The 26287-nt window shown below is 50.0% G+C and overlaps 1 protein-coding gene across 1 annotated transcript in view; it reads left to right on the top strand.

The window, feature by feature from the left end:
- The first annotated feature begins 5367 nt into the window (after window positions 1-5367).
- LOC144454177 (uncharacterized) overlaps window positions 5368-26287 on the top strand; it is a 36911-nt gene continuing 15991 nt past the window's right edge. Inside the window, 6 exon segments of the mRNA XM_078151914.1 lie at window positions 5368-5497; window positions 6188-6344; window positions 7180-7306; window positions 7545-7640; window positions 12655-14563; window positions 25244-25249. Of these exon segments, the coding sequence (XP_078008040.1) occupies window positions 6300-6344; window positions 7180-7306; window positions 7545-7640; window positions 12655-14563; window positions 25244-25249 (2183 nt within the window). The 5' untranslated portion in view covers window positions 5368-5497; window positions 6188-6299.

Raw genomic sequence — 26287 nt, forward strand, 5'->3', positions numbered from 1 at the left:
GCGCACAGAGCTGGGCCCCTCCCATATGTGCGTTCCCTTCTCACTCCTGTCCCTCCTCCTTCTCTTCCCCCCTCCTAGCTGGGCAGTAGCCGCACAAATGCCTAAGGGGAGGGTCGGGCCCCAGCTGAGACCAGGTTTGACTTGGGTGAGGGAAGGTGGACTAAACTGGTTCATTAATGAAACGCTTTTGCATCTTAGTTTCTTTTATTTCATTCTTAATTTAGCAAAAGTAAATGAAATCATTATTCCAATCTACCAACTTGTTACTGTTGTTAAGTCGCGTCTGACTCTCCGTGGCCCCATTTGGAGTTTTCTTAGCAAGGATACAGGAGCGCTTTACAGATGAGGAAACTGAGGCAAACAGGGTGAAGTGACTTGTCCTGGGTCATTCAGATAAAGTATCTGGGGCAGAATTTGAACTCAGGTCTTCCTGACTCCAGGTCTGGCTGCTCTATCCACTGCCCACTTAGCTGTCCAATATACAAAAAGCAGAACAATGCAAAAAAAAAGTTATGAAACTGCTAATCTGTTACATACAGCCTCTTTTCCTTTAAAGTGTATAATAAATCCAACATTCCGTTCTCTTCTATGCATTTAAAAACAAGCTTCAATAACCCTTCTTCTCACTGTTACGGGAGAAGTGGCTTTTCTTTAGGTGCCCATGGCAGACTATTTCTGCCAAAATGAATCTACCACAATGCAGAAATTACGAACTAGGGCAGGCATGCCGGGTTCTTTGAGTACTGCGGGGGAAAGACCAGGACCGGCGGCACAGAGACAAAGGTGAGGAGGAGGAGTGGGGAAGGATGTTGAGGCAGACAGGGAAGGGAGGGCCGAGGAGGGAGGTCTCATGGGGCAGAGGATGGGGAGGAGGGAGGCAGAGAATCTCAGGTAACCACGGACTAGCACTAGTGTTGGGAGCGCTAGGCAGCACGGACCCTATGGAGATGTAGGAGGCCTGGGGGCAGGGCCAGGAGAGTCAGCTCTCATTTTTGTAGGGCTGAGGTTTTTCCAGAAACAGACCAAGCCCTCTCTGTGCCACCTTGGGGCCGGCTTATCAGCCTGTCCCTGTCATCTCAAGGTTATCGGCAAACTTCAACTTGGCCAGTTACAGTTATCGGCACGTTGGGATGTTCTGCTGCTCTGGGGTTGTGGAGGTCTGGCTTGGGTCTGGGATTTACCTGTCATAGGACCTAAGCCTTGACAAGCAATGCCTAGAAGGACCTTGTGATGCCGCTTATGTTACCAGGATCGAACTTGATTAGGTCTGATGCAATGTGTAAATGACCCTCCTTCGATCTTCCAGACAGTTAGTGCTGGATGGGCAGGTTGCCTTCTGAAATCTTATTTCCTGCCAAAGCTGACTGACTGACTTACAAGGGGAGGGCGCAGTCGGGGAGACCAAAACAAGGCCCAATTTTAAGTTTTAACCCAGGTTTTATCACACTTAAGCACAGAGTCAACATTTTAAAAAACGAACAAATTCTAAAGGATTCTAAAGAGGTTTTTAAAGACAAAATTACCTCTGACAGCGAAATAATTCATCCACATATTGCAATCTCGCACATTCTTTTAGGTTATAAAAGTTAAAGAAAAGAGAAATTCTTAATCTCATGCTTCCTTTAGTGACATAAAAGTTGAAAAAACTTAATTGAACAGAATCAAAATCTCATACACCTCCTAAGGAAACAAAGCTAGTTCACCAGATTCTCTAGGTAAATTAAATCAGATTACAGATAAAACTACATTTACAGGTTTCATAGTAAGAGGGGGAATTCACAGGTCTGCAGAGCCTGAGGCAGGAGAATCTTTCTCAGATAAGTCACTACTTGGGGAAGCCTCGACTCCCTTTTTGGCTTCTTACCAGAATAATGTTTTATAGCCCATGGGGCAGGATTCAGCCAACTCAGTAACCTCCAAACTAGGAAAAATGGCCCTCATCTCAGCCAAAGAACAGCAATTATTAAAGGAAATCGAAAAATTATCATCACACTGCCTTCCTTCCCTACTTCCTTCCTTCCTATTGCTAAGCTCCCTTTGTCTTCCCACATTCAGCCCTCCCCTAAATTGAGAAGTAACAGGTATACATAATTAAGCAAAATAAACGTCCACTAGCCATTTCTAAAATCACATCTCCTGCTCCTTAGGTATCCTCTCTGGCAGGAAGTGGGTAGCTAGCTGACTTCCTCCTGGGTCCTCTTGGAATCATGGTAGTCATTGTATTATTCAATTCCGTTAAAAAACCTATGGATTTAAGTACCTACTGTGTTAAAAGCGTTGTACTGAATGCTCTTTTCCAGTCTTTCAGAGTTTGTCTTGATAATACTGTTGTCACAGTAAAATGATTCTGGTCCTCCTAATTTTTCTCTGCATCAGTTCAGTTAAGTCATCTTGGGTTTCCACAAAACTATTCAGCATTTCTTATATCATAATAATGTCATTACAATTCATACCCTATAACTTATTCAGCCATCCATCAATTGATGGACATCCCCTTAGTTTCCAGTTCTTTGCCACCACAAAATGAGGAGAGAGAGAGAGAGAAGGAGAGAGAAGAGAGAGAGAGAGAGAGAAGAGAGAGAGAGAGAGAGAGAGAGAGAGGAAAGAGAGAAAGTATACCCAAAAAGATCTTTGATCTCTGGGGTATAGGCCTAGGAGAGGTATAGTTGGGTCAAGGAGTATGCACAGTTCATCGACTTTGAGGACATGCTTCAAATTGCTCTCCAAACTGGCTAGAATGGTTCAGGAGTTCACCAACAGTGCGCATACATGCCTGTTTCCCCCCAGTCCCTGCAATATTTGTCAAAGTTGCCTACCTGAGGGATGTAAGGGGGAACCTCAGAGATGCTTAATTTGCCTTATTTGCAATTTAGAGGTTTTTTCTTGCATCTGTTAATAGCTTGGCTATCTTACTTTGAGCACTGCCTATTTATATCCATTGACCATTTCATTTCCTGGGAAAAAGCTCTTAAACTTAGAACTCTGAATCAGTTCCTTATATTTTGGGTAAGAGACCCTTAGCATAGAAATTTGCTCTAAAGATTTCCCCCCACATAATTCCCATTTTAACTGTATTAATTACATCAGCTTGTGCAAAACCTCTTAAATATCTTTGTAATAACCACAGTCCAATTCATTTTCTGATCCCCTCTCTCTCATCTGGTCATGAACTCTTCCTTGATCCATAGGAAGGATATGGCCTTTCTTTGATTAGGAGCAGACTCTTGCGTCCTGGTTTTCACCAATGGGGGCAGCAGCATTCCCAGCTCCTGAACAAGCACACAAAGTAACAAGTACATGTTGGGCACAGGACAGCCTTTATTTCACTGCACATAAAACTCAAGCCCATAAACACAACGCAGAGAGCACAGCAAGGGCCTTCAAATAACCCCTAAGTACTTCTCCATCTCTAGTGAGTCCTATTCTCCCCCACCCCCTCCCCCCAAGGTTCTGAAGCATCTGAATGCCTCTTAGAAAGGAGCTGAGCCTGGAGCTGTGAGTGCAGGGGCAGACCACCTGAGAGGCATCCTTCCATGTCAGGGAGAGGGCTGATGAAGTCGAAGATACCTCAGAGAGAGCACGGAGCCTACCTGGCCAGACATTACGTACGTGCTAGCCACTGGCTTTTGGGTTAGCTTCAGAAGCTTTTCAAAAGCCCTTTCAGAGTTGTTGACTTCCCTGCAGCCTCTACCTTTGCCCTATTTGGGTTTTCTTGGCAAAGATACTGGAGTGCTTTGCCATTTCCTTCTCCAGTTCATTTCACAGATGAGGAAACTGAGGCAGAGTGACATGCCTTGCCAGGGTCACCCAGCTAAGTGTCGGAGGCCAGATTTGAACTCAGGAAGAAGAGGCTTCCTGACTCCAGACCCAGCACTCTATCCACTGCATCACCTAGCTGCCCCAAAACAGTCTGTGGGACAGGGCTTTCAGGTTCAAGCTAAACTTCTGATCACTACTTCTTAAAGCCAGTGTGACTGTACCAGGACTGTCTGCATCCTGCTGCCTTTTGGTTTTCTTCCGGGCATTTGAAAAGATGCTCGATTGGATTTTTTTTAAAACCTCTCTCCCTTCCCACGTCTTTTCAGGCTCTCCATCGGCAGGAGAATCGGATGGACAGATGGGGTGCGACCTTCCCTTAAAGCTGGGCACAGCCTCCGAACTCCTCAGGGAAAAGCAGGATATGACCACGAGGGAGGGTGGATGCTCCCAGACGGGCCATCTACGGAGGGCGCTGGGTCAGGGCTCTTCATCTCTCACTGGCCGGCTCTCCTCCGCACCGCATCAGGGTCCCGCGCATAGACCCCCCCAGCCCCAACCCCTTCCATCTTTTCTTGTGCCATCCTCCCCGATAGATGGGGAGCTCCCTGAGGGCAAGCACTGGTGCTCGCCCCTGCTCTCCCCACAGTGCTTGACACACGGCGGGCACTTACTGCATGTGTAACACTGACTGTCCAGCGTTCCACAGCAGTGAGACGGGTCACAGGTACGAAGGCCACCCCTTGAGCCCTGAGCCTCTCTTGCTCTTTTCTGTTTTGACTTCCTTCTTGTCTTCTGCAGAATGAAAGCCAGGAGGAGGGAGGGAGGGAGAGAAGAGTAGGGATTCATTAAGTGCCTAGTATGTGCCAGGCACTTTATAAATATCATTTAACCTCACAAGAACCCTGGCAGGTAAGGGCTCTCATTATTGGCCCCATGTTCCAACTGAGGCAGACAAAGGTGAAAGGTTTACCCAGGGCCACCCAGACAACGTCTGCAGCCCCACAAGGAGGTGGCCCTTCCTGCCTCCAGGCCCCCCACCCTGCCCCGTGCACTGCGGCGCCCCGTGCTAATAAAGGACCAAACATAAAACTGCCCGGCGTCCGAAGCCCTTCACAACTTCCCCGCACTCCTTCCAGTCTTCTCATCCCTTACTCCCCAACACGTCCTCCTGGCTGCTCCAGACTCCGGGCCTTTGCCCCGGCCGTCCCCCATGCTCGTCACCTCCGCCTCGGGCTTCCTTCAAGTCCCGCCTTCCCCATCTCCCTTAGCGCCAGTCCCTCCTCTCTGCTGATTGCTTCCCATTCATCCCGTCTACGCCTGGTTTGTACAGTTGTTTGCAAGTTCTTCCTCCTCCCCGTTAGAATGTGAACTCCTTGAGGACGGGCACACAGGAGGTGCTTAATCAATGCTTGTGGACTCACATAACCCTAGTCTCCCGGGCCTCAGTGTACCCTGCTCGGCCCGCTCCTTCGCACGCGCACAGCGAGGTTCATAGCGGGCGCGCGCGCTCGAGGGCGGAGCTCCGAGTCGGTTCGTGCGCGGCAGATAGACTACGATTCCCAGAAGGCTTTTCGCGCGACGCCAACGCTTTCTCGGTCGGGGCTGGAGGAAGGTGGGGCGTGTGACGCAACGTCCGGTTCCGACCTCTCGCCGCGTCCTGGACGCGCGCTCTCGCGCCCGTCTCGGTTCCTTCCTCAGCCGCCCGCTGCTGGGGTTCGAGCCCGCGTCCCAGGTCCGGGTGAGTGGGAGCCGGGGCCCAGGGACCCGGTGGCGACGGGAGCGCGCAGGGGGCGGGACGTCCGGCGCCGGGTGGTGGAGCCTTTGGGGGAGGGAGGACGCCCTAGGAGCGGAATGGAGCTTTTGGGGTGGGGCTGCGCCTGCGCACCTCCCTCGGCCCCGCCCTCTCTGCGGCCCCATTGGCTCCTACGTCTCTCCAGCACCGCCCCTCCATACTTGGGCGGGGCCAGAACTGCCTCCAATGGTGGGGGGAGGGCTGCCAGGGATTTTCCTGAGAATGGGGGTAGGAGTGGCAGGTGGACCTGAAGGGTCCTCCTTCTCTCCCTCTCTTGCTGGGGCTCCCCACTGCCCCGCTGCCTCCTGGCATCGAGAGGAAACAGACCCAGGGAGGCGAAGGGGCGGGGCCAGCACTGGTGTCCCCCCCACCTGCCGTGATCCCCCATATCTGCTGTGGCCCCCCCAACCTGTCATGCCCCCTCCAACATGTGTGCCACCCATGCCTCCTCACACTTGCTGTGCCCCCCCACACCTGTCCTGTCCCTCCTGTGGCCCCCCACCATCTGTGCTTCCCCACCCCCTCACCTGCTATGGCCCCTCCCCCCCTCCCTGGAGCCTGTCACCTCCCCAGGGCACAGTTGGCAGACCCTCCTTCGACGCCTGCCTAGATTCCTTCCCTGGTCCTGGGGGCCAGGCGGCTTTGTGTCCCCTTTATACCCTCAGGAGGCTGCAGGTTCCGGCCCTTGGACCCTGGAGGCAGCCAGCCCGGGACCTCCGTTTGACCTGCATGTTGGCCGGAGCTGAGAATGGCCCCCGTGGTCCTGATGCCCGGTAGCCCTCAGGTGAGCCGGGTGAGACAGACAAGGAGCCTGTGGCCCCGGAGGCCAGCGGGCAGGCAGGCCGGGAGTCAGAACCGGGTTGGCCCCTGCTCTGGGCTCTCCTGGTGTCACTGTGGGGGTCCCCTCAGGGTGGGGGGAGCCAGGGAGACGTGGAGCTGACTCCCGACATTGCAGAGGAGTGAAGACAAGCCCAGAGTCGCCCTGGTGAGAAGTAGGTGATCCTCAGTTTCCTTATCCGTGCAAGAGCGATGATGCAGCAAGCCGTGTAAAGGGCGGACCGCATCCCAAGATCCTTAGCAGTTGTGGGGGTGACTAGGCACCCATCTGGGTGTGTCACCCCCAGGCCGGACACTTAATCAGGGTGGTATGGATGAACCGTGGAATCCTGTTGGCCAAGGGCTTACCACAGTGCCTTGTACACAGTGGGCACTTAATCAGTGCTTATTTCAGGGGAGGGGTGAGGTCTGGTTAGGAACTGAGTGCTTCTGGTAGCGAGAGGCCTGTCTATGGATAGAGAGCCCCTGGGGCAGGGTGAAAGAGAGAGGGGGCAGATGGCCCACCTGGCCCGTGGCAGCCATCCACTCACCCTGGCCCAGTGGAAGCGTCGTGAGGGCAGGATTCTTCCTGTTCACCGGGAGTGCCCAGGAAAGGCTTTTTACTTCCTCTTTGGTGGAAATGTGGCAATGTTATTGTGACAAGCCCTCCTCCTGGTGGCCTTTGCCACCCCCTGGGGGCGGTGCCGAGTCCCCAACCCTCGATCACACAGACATAGACCCTTGTGGTCCACACTGTCCCTTACACCTCCAGATCCGTATGTGGGCAGGTACCAGCCTCTGTGGTCTTGCAGGCCTCCGTGACATTCCAGGACGTGGCTGTGGACTTCACCGCAGAGGAGTGGGGGTGGCTGGCCCCCACCCAGAAGGAGCTGTACCGGGAAGTGATGCTGGAGAACTACGGGCACCTGGTCTGCCTGGGTGAGGACCCCCTTCCCAGGATCTGCCCCTTCCCCTGTCCCCAGCCTGAGGACCCGTGGGGTCCCGCTTTGGGAGCGGATGTGAGGAGCACATCCTCCTTCTGAGCCCAAGTCTCCGCTGGCACCATTAGCCTTGGGCTTCCGCGTGACCCAAGAGTGGGGCAGCGTCCACTTTCGGACGCTTGGGGTCTTCCTGCATTCCCAGCGGCCCCCCGCACCTTCTCATTCCCAACGGGCAGGGCTTACGGTGTCCAGTCCTGATGTGATCGGCCAACTGGAGCGAGGGGACACACCATGGACAGCAGCCGGAGACACCCCGAGAAGAAGCCACCCTGGTGAGTGAGGGAGCCTGGAAGAGGGGCCAGGCATGGACAGCTTTGACTGTGCGCACCTCAGGGTGGGCAGCTGGGCAGCTGAGGCCTGAGCCTCCCCTGGGACGAGGGGCCTGAGCTCATGCTTCTCCTCCCCTTCTTCGTCACCTATTTGTATAGGGTGTGAGGCATTGTAAAACCCCAGTTTCCGCCTGATGGCTGTCCCATAGCTATGTCGTTGGGGACTGGGGTTCATCGATCTCTAGGCTCCTGTGCCCATTTGCTTCTGTGCATCGTAGACTTAATCTGTTCCCCTGATTAAACTCTGTTTTTTAATCAGTCGCGAATCCTTTTGATGATTACTTTTTTGGGGAGGAGTTTGAGATCTGGTCCTGCCAGGCCCCCCCCCTTCCCATTTTTTCCTTGAACTTTCATTTCTCCAGATGAGTTTTTTTTCTTCCCCTGGCTTTATAAAGTAATTCTTTGATAGTCTGATTGGTATAGTGCTGAATAAATTAATAAATTAAGGTAGCACTGTCATTCTTACTACATTGGCTCAGCCTACCCATGATCAGTTAATATTCCTCTTCAGTATTTAGGTCTTTGTTTACATAAAACGTTTTATAATTGTATTAATATAGTTTCCACGTGTGTTGGCAGGTAGAGTCCCAAGTATTTTGAGTGTTCTGTCATTGTGTTACCCAAAATTTCTCTTTCTAACTCTCCCTGCTGGGCTTTGGTTTTGGGTTTTTTGGTTTTGTTTTGTTTTGGTATTATGAAGAAATGCTGCTGCTGATTTAGTAGAGTGCAACTTCACTAGAATTATCATTCCACTCATTTTTAGTGACTCTTAAGTAAATCTTCATATCGCCTGTAAAAAGCGCTGATTCTGTTTTCTTTGCCTGTGATTATTGTGATTCTTTTCACTGTCTTATTGCTAGAGGTAGCACTATGTCAGAGTCACGGTGACACCACACATCTTTGCTTTACCCCTGCCTATTTTGAAAAGGTCTGCGGTTTATCCCCATTATAGATAATGCTGGCTTTTGGTTTTAGATAGATTTGACTCATCCTGTGAAGGAAGGATCTATTTATTCTTGTTTTCAGTTTTTAAAAAATTTGTTTTTAATGTGGCTTATTTTGTTTTACTTTATTCTGTCAACAAGCATTCATTTTCCCTTCCACCTCCTCTTCCCCTACATGGAAAACAAAACAGAACAAAACTCTGGTCACACATATGCAGTCATGGTTGGTCCCTGGCTTGTTCCGAATTCTGAAATCTTTGCTTTGGCTAATGCATCTTGGCCTTTATGTCCTTAGATCCTGCTTTCCCATCCTTTCTGCCCATTCACATTCACCATCATTAATCCATCCTGTTCGCAAACACTCTTCCTTCTCTTCCTAAGAAAGGGGGTGCTGAGGAAAGTGCTCTCAGCTGCTCTGCTCAAAGTTTGGGTGGGTCTGGTTCTGCTCCCCTGCCCCACTTATATTTGTCTTGGGCAGAACCCAATTCTGAGTTTTATCTTTTTCCTTTTTGACGTCTTAGGGTTTATTTTGTCTAGAACTAATCCCTCCTTTAATCTACCCTCTTATTTATTTGTTTCCCTTCTTTTCATTTTCCTCCTGTTTCTCTTTTGAGTGAAATGTAGTTCTATATTCAACCTTGTGTGTGAGTGTGTGTGTGTAGGGGGGGACTAAGTGGGTATATTTGTGTGAGTGTGTAGGTGTGTGATGGTATGTGTGAATGGGTGGTGGGTGGGTTTAGGTGTGTTTTCTTCCTTCCTTGACTAGTTCAGCCTTTCCCCCTTGTTTGTACTGCAGTGGTGAGATAATAGGTCTTTATGACAGATTCTTTTTGTCTTCCTCATTCATCTCTTCTACTCTGACTTCAGACTTTATGCTCTGGCCAAGCTCTGGGTGTTTCCAAAGGGAGTATCTGGGCTGAATTTGTGTCCTCTCAGGCTCTGCTGCTGCTTTCTTGGAGATCAAGGGTTGTGTTGCTCCAGGATCTTGGGGAGAGTTAGAGCTGGAGATCTACATGCTTCAGTGCTCCTGAAGTGGTTTGATCCGGGGCAAAGTCTGATCCCTGCCCCCCAGTCTGAGCTCTGCCAATCTCTAACTGGAGTTTGTGTCTGAGCAGCACAGCTGTGGGCTTGCCCCCATTTGGAGTTCCAGTAGACTGCTGCTGGGCTTAGCCCATGGAGAAGCCTTGCTTATTCCAGTGCAGGCCCCAGTCTGGGCTGGAGGCTGAAACTGAGACCTGGCTGTGTTCTGGGGTCTGAGCCTTTGGCCTCGCTGGCTTCTGGACTTGCTCCTCACACAGCCTGGGCCCACAACAGCTGCTCACCCACAACACCACCCCGTAGGGTAGATCCCCTCCTTGGTCCACGTCTGTGACCTGGAGCCGAGTTGGGAGTTACATGTGGCCTTGCTCCTGCCACGGGCTCACGGTTGTGCCCGTTTGTGTGGCTCTGGCACCTCTGCCCACCCTGGCCCACGGCTGCCAATGCCAGTCATGGCCCTCAGCCAGACCCTGTTGTCCCTCGTGTCCACTGATTCCTCGGTCTCAAGTCCTCTGGTCTTCCTGGTTGGGTCTGTCCTGGCGATGTTTCTCAATCTCTGCGGAGGAGCCCGGCTGCTCTCTGGCTGCTCCCCAGTCTTGGCGGGTCTTGTATCTCACCACAAGCTTTTCCTGCATATCTCTGTAAAATCAGTTGGTTTTTGATGTACGTCTCTGTTATTGAAGCATTCTAGGCTGTGCGTGGTTTTCCTAATACGCCAGCCAGCCCTGCCCTCCTGCTCTAAATGCAGCCTGGTAATAGCGGAGAACCTTTTTACTATCCCTCCATCAAATATAAAGCCACACTGTAGCCTTCTCGTTGGTATTGATCATTCTTTGACAGTGTTCCTTAGAGATACTGGTTCATGGTTTTCTTTCTGTTTTGATGGTTCCTGGTTTACGTATCGTAACTGTGTGTCACACCCCTTTTTTCCACAGTAATGGAATTCAGTTTTCTTCAAATGTTGGATAGAATTCACTTATAAATCGATCTGGTTGTGGTTTTTTTTTTCTTGATGACTTCATTTATCGTTCAATTAGTTCCTTTTTCTGAGATTAGCATTATTTAAATTCCCTATTTTTGGTTCTGTTAAGTTAGACATTTTATATTTTTGTAAATACCCGTTTCATTTAAATTGTCAGTTTTATTGGCAAAATAATTTTCCTTGACAGAGATACTGGAGTGGTTTGCCATTTCCTTCTCCAGCTCATTTTACAGATGAGGACACTGGGGCAAACAGGGTTAGGTGACGTGGTAGTTCTCTCCCTCACTCAATCAGCATTTATTAAGTGCCTGTTGTGTGCCAGGCACTGTACCTTTGGATGTTTCTATGCTTGTATTTCAAAGTTTCTTCTCAGCTGTAATGCTCTTAGTTCTTTCCTCGAATGTCCTCATTCATAAAATCGTTTTAAATCCTTTTTTAAAAAAAAAACCACTTTATTTCTTTTAGGAGTTTTAGTTGACCTGGTACCCACGTCATGTTCTTCTTTAATTCTTTGCTCCTTATGGATGTTTTGGAGCTTTTCTCTTTTCCAGGTTTGTGTCTGGAAGCCTCAGCAGCCACAGTCGCTCTTCATGCTGGGGACTTTGTTGTTTGCTCATTCTTCTGGCTTTGTTCCTGAAGTGGGACTTGACTTCAGGGCCGGGCTTGGTGCGTTTCTGGAGGGAACGTCAGAACTTTGTTTGGTCGTGCTTTGTGTTCTCTTTGGCACTTCTGCAGCGTTCTCTAGGTGTTCGGTGCTGGCTTCCCCGAGGATCTCTGGGTGGCTTGGGTTGGGGACCTGCAGATTTTCATTGTGCCCTGAGCAGTTTAACTGAGGGCAGTCTGGCTCCTGTCCTGATCTGAGCTTTGTATGCTCCTGAGCTCAGACTAGGTTGGGGCATCACAGCTGTGGGCTTTCCCTTGGTTGGAGCTCCAGAAGTCTGCTTCTGTGTTATCATCAGCCAGCTGGAAGGTGCTGCAGGTTCAGAGTCACACAGTGGCCAGTTCGCCCTTGCCTGGTCAGTTGCTTACAGGCCCAGACCAGGCTTGGGACTGAATTTGGAGTCCGAGCCACGTAGCCTTAGCTGCTCCTTCTGGCCCAGGACATGGTTTCAGACCGGGTCTTTGCTGGATCCTCATGGATCCATAGGTTGGCCTTTCTCTGCCCAAGTCCGTGAGCAGGGTCAGAACCAGACAGCAGTAGGCTGGCTTCTGAGATAGCTCCCCACAGGATGTGTGATGGCCCCTTCAGGCAACCCAGCAGCCTCTGCTACCCCCCACCTCCCTGCCAAGTCTTCCTCCTCGTCCCCGGAGATGCTTCTAGGACTGCCCAGTCGCTGCTTGGCCTGGGGGTGGGGGGAGCTGAGCTGTCCCATCACAACCCCCACCCCAAGTCCTCCTCCTCCTCCCTAGGGATGCTCCTGGAACTAGGTGATCTCAGAATTCCCTGCTGCCTTTAAATCTTTGATCCTAATTATCAAATATTCATTCTTCACCTTGAATTCAAGTGGTCTCCCTGAAGCTTTGGCCTCTTCTCCAGATCAGCCATTTGGAACTGATCAGATTAGTCTACTGAGAGGTTATGGAGTTAGGCTGGGACTGACAGAAGGGTAGTGGAGATGTGGTTTTCAGTTCAGTTTGGAAGTGTTACCATTGTGACCTTGAGCAAGTCATCAAATCAAGCTGAACAAAGAGAATCACACAAGCTGTAGTGCCTGTGAATGTGAAAGCTTTTATAAGTTGAGTGAATGTGCAGAGTGGTGTATATGGCTATAATAATCATTTTCATATTGGCAACTTGAAGGTTTTAGATAAATGTTCCTCATAGCCACCCTAAAAACATAGTGTCATATTTTTATTATGTATTCTACCCTGTAAAGTTTAATGATCATTTTTCTCAATGGATGAGTGATACTGAAAAAATTTTTGTTAACTGACTTGGATGAGACAGAAGCTGGAAGAATGGGGAATATTTATATTTTGCATTTTCTTTCAGATGGTGACATTAGAACTGGAACCAGTGAGTCAGCTCCAAAGCTGGGCCTTTCTGTGGAAGAAGCATCCTTTGAACGACTCACAAAGGGTGGTTCCTGTATCTCTAGTTTCAGAAAAGCTGGAGCATGTACGTCAAGGTTAGAGGGACAGCCGGACAATAAGGAACAAAATCTTCATAAACATGATACCCATAGAAGGAGCTTCAGGCTACAGCCGGGCCGAAGAAGATATCACCGAATCTGCTTAAAGAAGATATTTTCCAAGTATAATGAGTGTGGGAAACCCTTTGATTATAATTCAGGTCTTATTGACTATCAACTCATTCATGCTGCAGAGAAACCTTTTGAATGTAATGAATGTGGCAAAGGCTTCCGCTGGAGTACTGAACTTACTGTCCACCAGAGAATTCATACTGGAGAAAAACCTTATGAATGTAATGACTGTGGGAAGGCCTTCCGCCAGAGCTCGCAGCTGACTATACATAAGAGAATTCACACTGGAGAGAAACCTTACGAATGCCATGAATGCGGGAAGGCCTTTCACCAGAGCGCAGGACTTACACAGCATCAGGCAATCCATTCTGGAGAAAAACCTTTTGAATGTAATGAATGTGGGAAAACCTTCCGCCGGAGTTCACAGCTTACAGGACATCAGAGAATTCATACTGGAGAGAAACCGTATAAATGCAGTGAATGTGGAAAAGACTTCCGGCAAAGCTCACAGCTAACAATACATAAGAGAATTCACACTGGAGAGAAGCCTTATGAATGCCATGGATGTGGGAAGGCCTTCCACCAGAGTGCAGGACTTATGCAGCATCAGAAAATTCATACTGGGGAGAAGCCTTATGAGTGTAATGAATGTGGGAAGGCTTTCCATCAAAGCTCACAGCTTACTGTACATCAGAGAATTCACACTGGAGAGAAACCATATGTATGTAAGGAATGTGGGAAGGCCTTCCACTGGAGTTCACGGCTCACACAACACCAGAGAATCCACACTGGGGAGAAACCTTATGAATGTAATGACTGTGGAAAAGCCTTCCGCCAGAGCTCACAACTCCTTGTACACCAGAGAATCCATACAGGAGAGAAACCTTATGAATGTAAGGAATGTGGGAAGGCCTTTCATCGAAGCACAGGACTCACACAACATCAGAGAAGTCACACTGGAGAGAAACCTTACAAATGTAACGAATGTGGGAAAACCTTCCTGCAGAAGTCTTGGCTTACTGTCCATCAGAGAATTCACACTGGAGAGAAACCTTATGGATGTAAGGAATGCGGAAAGGCCTTCCGCAGGAGTTCACAGCTGACTCAACATCAGATCATTCATACTAGAGAAAAGCCTTTTGAATGTCATGAATGTGGGAAGACTTTCCACCAGACTTCTCAGCTTATTCGGCATCAGATAATTCATACTGGAGAGAAACCTTATATCTGTAATCAGTGTGGGAAGGCTTTCCGACAGAGTAAACACCTTACTCGACATGAGATAATTCATACTGGAGAGAAACCCTATGAATGCAATGAATGTGGGAAGGCCTTCCGCCGGAGCATAGAACTTACACGACATCAAACAATTCATAGTGGAGGGAAACCTTTTGAATGTAATGAGTGTGGGAAAGCCTTCCGTCTGAGAACAAGACTTACTGAACATGTGAGAATTCACACTGAAGAGAAGCCTTATGAATGTAATGAGTGTGGGAAGGCCTTCCGCCAGAGTGCCGGACTCATACAGCATCAGAGAATTCACACTGGAGAGAAGCCTTATGGATGCAGTGTGTGTGGGAAGACCTTCCGCCAGAGCTCACAGCTTATTCGACATCAGAGAATTCACACTGGAGAGAAGCCTTATGGATGCACCATCTGTGAGAATGCTCTCTGCCTAAGTAAACACCTTACTCCACAGTACACTATACAGGTTGGAGAGAAGCATTAGGAAGGTAAAAATCATATGAATGTAATGAACATGAGGATTTCAGCCAGAGTACACACTATTACTTTATTGTAGAGAACCTATACCAAAGGAGATCTTCTAGAGGAAGCAAGTCAGTATCACCTTTCCCATCATGGCCATTCCAAACCATTTCCTTTCTCGTGTCTCAAGCCTTCCATTTCCTCCAGTATCTACATTTACAGCAGATGACTTTGCTACACTTTCCCCCCAAAATTAAGTCTCAGTAAATTGAACTGATTTCTTAAATTCCACAACCATACAGTTCTTATCAATGTCAATTGCTTTCTCTCATGCCTTTTAGTGACAGAAAATCACAAAGGCATCTACATAGAGACATGGCCCTCGGGTCATCTTGTCCAGTCTGTAAGCTTAGAAAAACCTTAGCTAGAACACATAAAACAAGATGGAAATGTAGTGCCAGTGTTAGAGCTGTAAGGGACCTCAGCAGCCACTAGTCCAACCTGTTCCTAAACAAGAACGCCCTCCACAGCAGACCTGACCGTTGGTCGTTCAAGCTTTGCTAGAAGGACTCTTGTGGGAGTGGAAGAAGCCATTTTGTCTTGATGCTCTCCATTTCTGCACAACTTCCTCCTATCACTTGTCCTCTGGGGCCAAACAGAAAAGAGTCCCTGTTCTAGCCTTTCAGATACATGACTATATCTATCGTGTTCGCCCTCTGCTCAAATACTTGACCATATTGATCCTGTTTCTCTCTCCACCAACCCAGTATCCAGTAACCCGCCTGCTCTCTGCATGACCTCTGGCCTATTAATGTCCTTCCACTGATTCCCAACTGAACAGAGTTCTCCAGGTGGTATCTGGCAAGGGCAGAGCTAAGTGCCAGATGCTATCGCTGGACACTTTCTCTAATCTCCCCAGTGATCAGATGAATACAAACTCCAGTCCTGGATAGTCTGGCCTAACACTGGCCCATATCCCTTCTTTGTATCTCATGTAATCATCTCCAGAACCCTTCTGGTATTAGTATCCCCACCTTGTAGATGGGAAATTGAGGCTTGGAGAAGTTATGACCTGTCCGTGGCAACAACATCGATGTTATGTCTTCAGGAAGTCACCACTCGCCATCTCCGTGCCTTGCAGTCTCCTTTCCCAACCACTTTGATCCCCCAAAGCTTACTAGGAAACCTCTTCATTGCTGTTCAATCCAAAAGCTCCTCTGCCTTCAGCAGGTATTTCCCAGTGATGGTCGCCGTTTCCTTTCTGATAATCTTTTCATCCTCGGAGAGGAACAGCTTAGCTTAGCTCTCTTAGTGAACCAATGTTATAAATAAAGAGCATGGCTTGTAAAATCCCTTTCTAACAAACCTGTAAGGTAGGTGGGGCAAATATCCCCATTCTGTAGATGACGTCAGGAGAGGCACTGAAGGATTTGCCTGTGGTCCAGCAGCTAGTCAGTGCTGACGTGGAATTCAGGTCAGCCTGGCATTCTTTTCACTATATCATGCTGGTATTCCTCCTTTATCTTTCCTTCTTTGTCTCCTTTGCTGGGTCCTTGATCTTTTCCCAACTCCCAGAGGGAAAGCTGGGTGCTCTCCAAGGTCCTATCCTTGACTTCTTCTTTTTGTAATCACCTTGACGTCAGAGGACCAGGGACCACTCACCCCTTTCCACTTAATAGTGGTGACCCTGGGCAAGTCATCTTCTGGGAGCCTCTTCTGGCAATGGGGATGGGGTGGACTAGACCCCCAAGTGTGGACCCTAAACAGATAACCCTGTAAATCCAGCCCTGTGGAACTGAGTCATTTCTGCCAGAAGGACCATGATTCTCCCAGTGTCATTTCTTCCTTGTAGCTGTCTCCCGGGTCTGTGAAAGGTTGGCATCTGGAACTGCTCTAGGGGATCTTTATTCAGTCTAAGTCCTGCTTTACCTTTGTCAGGTGCTTGGCAATGTTGTTCATCTGTTCCTTTGGGATACTCGCTCATCCCTTGCCTTTAGAAACACCACACTCTGTTCTCTTTGCCTGCCTGTTGGAGGTCAGAAATAGCAGGGGAAGTTGCAAGGAGGCCAGTTTCAGCTGGATACCAAGAAAACATTCTAAATTAGAGCCAGCCCAAAGGGGAATGGGCTGCCATTGGAAGCAGCGGCAGCAGTGAGCCACAAGCACTGCTGAAGGAGCACTTCTGTCCAGGGGATTCCTGCACAGGGGCCGGCCCAGGAGGCTGTTGAGGGTCCTTCAGTCCGTGTGCCAGACCCTGGTGAGGCACATGCAGAAGTGATAAAGCCTCTGCCCCACAAAGCTTTACAACCTGTTCGCAGAGAAGCAAATGCAGGATCTCACGTGGGGAGGCCCTCACAACTGGGAAATGAGCTGGACGGAGGTGGCAAGTGAGCTGAGCCTTGGAAGGAGCCAGGGGTTCATAGAGACAGGAGAGGGAGGGGAGGGAGGAGGAGGGGGATGGATTGTTCAGGGAACAGTGAGTGTCTGCTTGAGGTTAGCGGGAGCATGGGCAGGAGGGAGTCATGTCGTCTCCCGGGAAGGTAGCAGGGGAGTCTCCAAATGCCGAAGAGGACCTGGTGTTTTGTCCTTTGGGGGAAGGGGCCACTGAAGCTTTATCGGTGAGTGACGTGACCACATCAGTACTTCAGGACTGTCTGTTTGGCTGCTCTTTTAGCAGTGGGATACGAGTGTCTGGATGGAGGGGATGGTTGAGCAAATGGTAATCTGTGGAGGTGATGGATATGATGGCATCGACAGAAATGACAGGACGTGAAAATGCCCAGGAAGTGATGGAGTGGGGAAAGTAAGGGCAAGAGCATCCATCCGGGCTGCAAATAGGCCAGCAACCACCACAAAATCTGGAGAATCCCCAGAAGAAATAAAAAGAAGTAAAGAGGGTGTTTTTGAATGATTCAGTTAAATTTGGTGCACACTTAAAAAGTATATATCAGAAGTATAGAGGCCATGGTAGGACTGGGTCGTGTGTCAGTAGGGACCTCCAGGTGTCTCTGATGTGCCAGTGACATCCCCAGTCTCAAAGCATGCAGCTATGTATGATGATTCTGGGCGGCATTGGGGTCCTCTGGGGCTGCCTGAAACCAGCAGCCACCTAAGGAGCATTGAGTGTTCCGGTTACTGGTTTGTGATGAATGTCCCGGCAATTGCTTCATTTTCTGCAATCCCCTGAAGACTCCATCTCAGGAAAAAGGCAGCACCCCGAGGGCAGATTGGCCTGAAGGGCCGTGGAGAAATGAGATCTGGGGAAGCAGTAGTAGTAGAAAGAGGCAGGTTTAGGCTTGCTCTCCAGAAAAACTTCCTAACAACGAAAGCCATCCCCAAGTCAGGGGGGGTGTTTAAAGAGGAGCCAGGGCTACAGCCAATTTATGCGGTATAACCTCAACTGCACTTTCAGGGCCGCAGACACCCCTTCTACGCTTCCCTATTTAGCTCACTATCCCAAGCACCTCAGCAGACCTTCCAAACCTTTTCATCCCACATCTGCCATCGTCCACTTTCTCAGCTGAGAACCTTATCTCCTATTTCACTAAGAAAAAATACAACAGACCATTTGCCAACCTCCCATTCCTGAGATGCTGTCTGACACCATCTCCTCCGCCCTTGTTTTAACTTGCAAACTGACCCTGCCAGGGTGAATCCTTCAACATGTGACCCCATTCTGTCCTGTCTTCTCCAGCATATTTCACCCTTTGTCATTCCTACTCTCACTAATCTTTGATTTCTCTTGTCTACTGGCCATTTCCCTACTGCCTGTAAACATTCCCAAATCTCCCTGTTCCCAAAAAACTCATTTCCTCCATCCCACTCACCACCATTCTATGGCCTTCCTTTTGTGGCCAAATGCAGAAGGTACCTCCATTTCCTTCTCATTTTTCATGCTGCAGTCCAGCTTCTGACCTCATCGTGCTTTCTTTATTGCCAGATCAGTGGCCTTTGCTCAGTCCTCATCCTTGACCTCTCTGCAGCCTTTGGCCCTGTCCCTTACCTTCTTCATGCTGTGTTTTCTAGGTTTCTGTGACACTGTTCTTTCTTGGTTCTCCTGCCCATCTGACCCTTCCTCAGTCTGCTTTGCTATATCCACAGGTCATTCATCCAGGTCAGAACTTAACTGTGGGCCTTGTCCTGAGCCCTCTTCTCCCTCACTTTGTGATCTCAGCTCCCATGAATTCAGTTATCTCTTTCAGATGATTCTCAGATGTACTTGTCCAGTCCTAACCTTACTCTTAATCTCCAGTCTCACATCTGCAACTGCCTATCCTACATCTTGAACTGAATGTCCCATGGACATCTTAAACTCGGCCTGTCCAGAACTAAACTCATTCTCTTTTCCCCCCTTCCTAACTTCCCTATTGAGGCCAAACAGTCCTTCCAGTGCCCTAGGATCGTAACCTAGATGGGACCTTTCACTCCACACTCCTAGCCCCATGTCTGATTTGTTGCCAAAGCTGTGGATTGCACTTCTAGCATCTCTCATCAACTCCCCCTCTTCTCCTCTGACACGGACCCACCCTGGTGCGTCCCTGGAGCATCCAGTCTGTCCCTGCTCCCGTCCACCTCCATTCAGCCTTCAAAGTGACTTTCCTAAAGTGCAGCTCTGACCATGTCACCCCGCCCCACCTCCAAAACTCCAGCAACTTTCTGTTGCCTTGAGGATCAGATACGGAATCCTCCATTGGGCTTTTAAAGCTCCATATAATCCGGACCTACTTTTATAACTACCTTGTTCTCCTCCATGTACTAGGAGATCCAGTGACTTGGCTTTGCTGTTCCTCACCAAGATGCTCCATCTCCTCACTGCGTTCTCACTGGCTATCCATCCCCACCCCACCCCCGTTCTTGGAATTCTGTCCCTTCTCATCTCCATCGCCTTCCCTTGCTTCCTTCAAGACCCAGCTAAAATCCCACCTTTCCTATAAGCTTTTCCCAATTCCTCCTTAATGCTAGTGGCTGCCCTCTGTTGATTATCTCCAACTTACTCTGAGTTCAAATCCAACCTCAGATATCTGCTAGCTGTGTGACCTTGGGCAAGTCACTTCACCCTGTTTGTCTCAGTTCCTCATCTGTAAAACGAGCTGGAGAAGGAGATGGCCAACCCCTCCAGCGTCTTTGCCAAGAAAACCCCCCACGGGGTCATGGAGAGTTGGACACAATGAGGCGACTGAACTATCCCAACAGTCCTGTCTGTATTCGGTTTGTGTATAGTTGTCTGCATGCTTTCTCCGTTAGACGGTGAGCTCCTTGAGGGCAGGCATTCATGTTTTTGCCTTTGTACCCCGCTGCTTAGCACACTGCCTGGCGCATACAAGGTGCTTAATAAATGCTTGTTGACTGGCTGCTGTTGTCTCCTTCCTGCGGATGGTGAGAGGAGGTGAAATATCAGGGCTCGGATTCACAAGAGTCTTGGAATTTCAGATTGGGTTGGCTAGACCCTTGGTTTAACACGGATGCACCGGGCTTTGCCTCGAGGGTGCAGGACTGCTCTGAAGCCAGCCCTCCTTCCTCTTATTTCCCTGCAGGCTGCACTTCTCTGGGGGACAGCTCCACCATTCCCGTGCTGATCTGCTGTCTCCCCCGTTAGAATACGAGCTTCCTGAGAGCAGAGACTTTCTCTTTGCTTGTATGTGTTTTCCCAGCGTTTTAGCATGTGCCTTGCACATAGTAGGTGCTAAATAAATATTCCTTGCCTGCTTTGGCCATCTAGACCCACTGTTGGAGCCTGGGGAGTATGGAATTAGGCCAGAGACGGAGCGTCGAGTGTGGAGAATGGCGCATTGGCCAGCCTGGCAGGACTGTAGTATGCATGCAGGGGGCTTATGTGTAAGAAGGCTAGAAATATGGGAAGGGACCAATGTGCAAAATCCGAAGTGCCCACCAGTGGACTTAACATACATTTGATCCTGGGGTGAAAGGTGCCATGGAGTTGATACAGGTGAGGAAATTGAGGCAAACAGGGTGAAGTGACTTGTCCAGGGTCACACAGCTAGGAAGTGTCTGAGATTAAACTCGGGAAGATGAGTGTTCCTGACCCAGGTCTGGAGCTCTGCGCACCATGGCGCCCCCTAGTTGGCCTTCGTCCCATCTCTATAGTCTCTCTCTGAATACTGGTCTCCTCGCTGTTGCTGACAGTCCACCTCCCATGTCCAGGCCTTTGTCCTGGATGTGCCCTGTGCCTGGAATGCCCTAACTTCCTTCAAGGATCTGCTGCCCGTCACTTGGTATCTTTTCTGCGTCTTTATGCATGTGCACTTCTGTCCTCCTCTCCCTCGCTTTGGGGGTCAACTGAAGAAGGGCAGATGCATGTACCATGCCTATGCATACAGCAGGCGCCTAATAAATGCTTGTTGCTCAATCCCAGGCTGGGAAGCCTGCCCCGCACTGGGTCCTGGGCACAGCGTCCATATCCTGCTCAGGCCATGGCTGCCAGCACAGACAAACAATGCTCCGGGATCCTAAAGCGCTGCCTTTCCCAGAGGCACGTTGCACGCCTCCCGGACCTGACCAATGGGAGCATCCGCTTGCCTCGGGGGCGTGGCCACTACCCAGTGGCAAGAGCAGACTGCGCATATGCGGCCGCAGCATCCTTTCTCCTCTTGTTTGGCGGAAGTTCCCGGACTCCTGCGCCACCGACTCCGCCCCAGTTCCGCCCCCGGCCTTGGCTGTGGCCTCCACTCGCTCCTGCCCGGGAATTCAGGACTAGGCCTAGGCCCAGCGGCATTGCTGCTGGAGGACAGAGCCAGAGCCCCAGACGCCCCATGCGCGCGTTGCCCCCTCCCTTCGGGCTGAGACGGAAATGACGCCTTCGGTGAGCCGGAACCCCGCCCGGAGTTAGGGATTCCTTCTCCAGGCTTTCTGGGAAATGTATTCCCGAGGCCCAGGCATGCATGTGCGCATGCCCGGAGCCGGCTGCCGAGGAGGGCTTTGCACCTGCCTTGCTGGGTTTAGGGGAGAAGTTTGCGGAGGCTCTCCGCAAGGGAGGAGAGGGTGAAGGGTTAATTATAAAAAATTTGTAAAAATAAAGGAGCTTCGTCCAAGTGGACTGCGAGCACGCGAAAAGGAGGAGGCTGTGGTCGAGGGGTGGGAGCAGAGGGACCTGGAGGAGAAGACTACCCCTCCGCCACCCCCGCTAGGCCCCTCTGCCCCAACCCCTTGAGCTTGAAAGTAATGAATAAGGAGGGCACTTCTCCATTGTCTGGGTGACTCCGAGCAACTAAGGGACGGGAAGAGAATTTTCAAATGACATCGCCCAGTCTGAGGGTATCCGGGAGAGGGGATGGTCCGGTCAGGGTCCAGGAGCAGAGCGGTTACCACGGCGGGGCAGACCCGGTCCGAAAGGAGGGAGATGAGAGAGGCTCGCCTCCTGCTCGGGGGGGGGGGGCTGGATGTGAAATACACACACGCACACGCAGGCAGAATGTGGCTGGGGATGTTGCTTCTGCATATCCCTCAATCAGAGGTTGGGTGCCTGCGTGATAGCATCGGAGTCAGTTGGAGTCACCGTGGGAGGGAATGTGAGAAATGGTTTTTTATTTCCACGAAAGTCAAGTGGAAACCTGAGAGAATGCAGTCTGGGGGGGGGGGGAAGGTGGAAGTTGAACAAAGAGTTATATTAGAATAAGAAAACACTCTTGGTGGTGAATAAATGGTGAGAAATAAAAGAGAGTTAAGTTTCCACATAAGCAGATAAGAAATCAGCACAGACAGGCTAACTTCTCCACCCAGGGGGGAGTTACAACACAATTCTAGGCACAAAATGTATGTTAAGGGGTAGGGATCACATGTATATAAAATATATGAACAGGGCGTATCAGGAAGATTGTAACCTAGAAGGATTAGGACCAATCCTGATCTAGAAGGGAGGAGTTAGGCAATTACTAGCTATAAAGCTTGTTCTGGCTTCTATGACTGGGCGCACCCTCCCTTTCAAAGGAGGCGTGCCTGCTCTTCTTGAGAATCCAAAGGACGCACTTCAACCTCTTTAATAAAAAGTCTTTGAGACACCAGTCTTTAGAACTGAGTCTGGGGTCTTCTTTATAACATAGACTAAGGGGAGAAACCAGTTCTAAGGTTAGGTATAGATTAACATCAAAAGGGCCAGGTTGCTGAATTGTGGGGGTGGAGACTCACGGAGGGAAATTAGGCACTTTGGATAGGCTCTATAGTAACCTCTATAGTACTGAGCTGATGGGGAAACAGAGGGAAATTCGAATGGAGAATGGTGAGGTTTAGGGGTGCTGGGACCCCGAGATCAGGACACGAAGATCCTACCCAAGCTTTCTTTCAGGCAAAGACAAAGTTTATTAAAGTTCCGCCATGTTAGCCAGACTCTTAAAGAATCTGAGCATCTGTGAGCTATAGGCTAGATTGCAAAAATCTGAGCACCTTAATAGAGACAAGATGGACCTTATATACATAAAGACTATGGGGAGGGAGTGGCCAAGTAGTTGGCAGGGACAGTGAGGTAATAGAATGCCAGGGACCTGGACCACGTGGCCAAGGGAGAAAGGAGCCTAGCTAGGATTAAGGGTGGGAAGTGGGCGGGGAGGGGGGGCAGCTTCAGGAGGTAAGACAATGGAGGGCTAGACTAAATTAAAGGTAACAGAGAATTGGGAGATTGGGTGTAGCTACACTGAAAAGCCAGTTGATGGGATTATAGCCTCCGGTGAATGCCAGAGATTTGGCCACGTGGGAAAGTACAGGGTTTTTCTTTTTGGGGGGTCTAGATCCACATTCAGAGAATAGTGAATCAAAATGTGTGCATTTGTCCATACATATTCTGTCACAGTCGGCAGGCCCAGCCTTCCCAGGTTGTTAATAAAGCTTCTTCCTGATTCAACAATGGCTTCATGGAATTCGGGATATAGATAACACACACACACACACATACACATACACTCTCTCTCTCTCTCTCTCTCTCTCTCTCTCTCTCTCTCTCTCTCTCTCTCTCTCGTGTTTCTGACCGTTTGCCACATTGCAGCTGTGGAGTGAAGCCTTTGTTTTTTAGGTTAAGCGGGGTTTTGTTTGTTTTGCAGTATGGGGGGGGAAGATGGACAAATTAATTTTTAAAGGCTGTTTTTTAAAAAATGAAAGGTAGTTTACGTTGATACAGTGTAGACTTAAAGTAGATTTAAAATCAGTAAGAAATGTAGCAAGATGCTTGAAAGTGGTAACTTTTAAGTGCCACTGTGCAACTAATGTGGGTTGTAGATGAGCGGCTTGCATTTCTGGTTGCCTAACTGCAGGGAGATAGAACCAGTGACTTCACTTAAACAGGGATTAATAAAAAGCCCCAACAGTGGTCGACAAGGAGTAGCATCAGAAAACAAACCCCAGATTGCAGAAACACAGGCAGCAGTTTAAAAGCGAACATTTTATACCTCATTGAGTTACTAGAGGTCAGAGGCTTGGCATGTCTTTAGACTGAATTTCATCTAAATAAGTCTAGGATCATTTGATTAGTTAGCAAGCCTTTGTGAGGCACTTACTAGGTACCTGGGATCGAGCAACATGCTTGCAATGTAAAATAAGCAAAAAGAAGGCCAGTCCCTGTCTCCAAAGAACTTCTAGTCTAATAGGGAAGGCAATACATGAAAGATGAGAGGAGCATGTTGGAGAAGACCAGAAAAGTGCAGCCTGGGAAATGAAAAGATGGTCAGCCTGGTGTCCTCCTAAAATGGAGGTCCAATCAGAACTGGGAGATGGATGAGGTGTGAGGGCCAGGCCTGCAGTGATCTTCCAGGATGAAGAGGTTCTTGTGGCATAATCCAGTAGTCCAGAGGAGGGCAACCAGGTAGGAAATGCGGAGAGGGTCATGCAGTAACTCTGAAGAGGTCCAATTTGGCTTACTTCTCTTTAGTCTGTGACAGCTGCAAAGTTTCGAGTTTGTACACAATTGCTCCAAGTTCCTAGACCCAGGCAGAAGGGGGACTTTCTGCTTAACTTTACAACAGCAGATTACATATTATAGATACGTCCAATTTATCCTGTAAGTGGATTCACATAATTGTTTTAATATTGTCCCCCTCATTAGACGGTGACCTCCTGGGGAGCAGGGACCATGTTTGCCTTCCCTAGTCCTTAGCCCAATGTAGTCACTTCAAAAGTGCTTCTTGATCAGCTGGGATGAGAAGCTGGAAAAAGAGCCAGCCACTTTGAGGAGCTTCCTTCAGCTTTGATCCTCTATAATACCCATGGAGACAAGGACTTGTCTTGGTATCTCCTTTTTCTGCCACAGCTTTGAGGTGTGCACTCCAACCTTTCAAATCCAAATGATGGGAATCTCTTCTAATTCTGAGATAGGTCCTCCCTTTTATACCAGACACTTAGGGCTGGACCCAGTCACATTAGCTTTGATCTCACAGAGGTACATATAGGTCCTGCTCACATTCAGTTCTGCTTTTTCTTAATAAAATCTAAAAATGTTTTCCCTGTCAAGGCACTAGAGCTAATATCCTTATGAATTTAGAAAACTAGTTGGAATCATGTAGTAATTCTTGGAGACAATTATTTTTCACGACACGATCATTTTTCATGATAGCAATGGCCAGTGCTGCACCTTCCAGCTGCCTCTGAAGGCGCTGGACAGAGCCCAGAGGACGCCCCGCCCACCATGGGGCGGCAAGTGAGCAGAACCACATTTCCCAGAAGGCAGCGCAGCAGGCGGTCGGGGCTGGGCTCCAGCCCTGGCTCAGAGGGTGGCGTCGCTTCCACAGCCTCCGCTCCGCTCCGCCCCGCCCTGAGTCACTCAGGGTCCCAGCCACCGCCCCCTGGTCGGGGTGAGTGGGCCCGGGGTGGGGCGGAGACATGGAGGGGGCTGGGGCCTTGACGCCAGGCTCAGGCTCCGGTCAGGGTGGGGCCGCTTACCTGCCGGAGAGGGTGGGCATGCGCAGTGCCAACCTGCCCCATACCCGGCTGCGTCTCTTGCGCATGCGCGCTCTGTCCTCCTGAGCCCATTGGGGTTCCCCAGGACCCCCCAACTCTGTCCACACTGTCCTGGGGCCCCAGGGCCCATGGCGCGCCCCTGGAGCCTCGGGGAAGCCCCTGCGGCCCTGTGTGGCCCCCTTCTCCCTTCTCCAGGACACCCAGGCTCCAGGCCGACCTCAGTTTCCTCGCCTGTAAACTGGGGGCAAGAGGAGCTCGCTGGTAGGAGGCCCGAGCCCCTCCAGACCCTTGTTCACCTTCGGACCTCCCCCATGTGCCCATTCCTCGCCCCTGCAGCCAAGCGCTGACCCCACAGTCAGCCTGGACACCGGCCAGAGAGGGAGGGTCATCCCCAGTCCTGGTCCGTCCATCCTGCTTGACCCTCCTCCTTCCCATTTCCTCCACAGCTGAACGTCCTGGTGACCAGCCCTGCCCATCCCCAAGCAGAAGGGGCCTGGAGGAGGAGGAGGAGATGGCCCCCGTGTTCCCGGCAGCCGGTGCCCACCAGGTGAGGGGGCCTTCCAGGGTGGCTCCGTGGCTCTCCCGTGGCCCTTACTAGGCTCCTGGGGACAGCCATGGAGGCCTGTGTCCAGAGCAGGAAGGGCCCCACAAGGTCACTTGGTTGGAAGGAAGAAGACCTGGAGACATTGGAGAGGAAGGCCTGGGCTGGGCCTCTAGCTTGGGCTCTGTGTCCACTGTGCCCCTGGCCGCCAAGGTGATGCCCTCTCTATGACTCACACTCCATGTCCCCTCCTTTGCAGGGCCCCGCGGGTTCAGGAC

Source organism: Phascolarctos cinereus, unplaced genomic scaffold, assembly GCF_003287225.1.
Source record: "Phascolarctos cinereus isolate Bilbo 61053 unplaced genomic scaffold, phaCin_HiC Scaffold_4;HRSCAF=312, whole genome shotgun sequence".
Classification (NCBI taxonomy): domain Eukaryota; kingdom Metazoa; phylum Chordata; class Mammalia; order Diprotodontia; family Phascolarctidae; genus Phascolarctos; species Phascolarctos cinereus.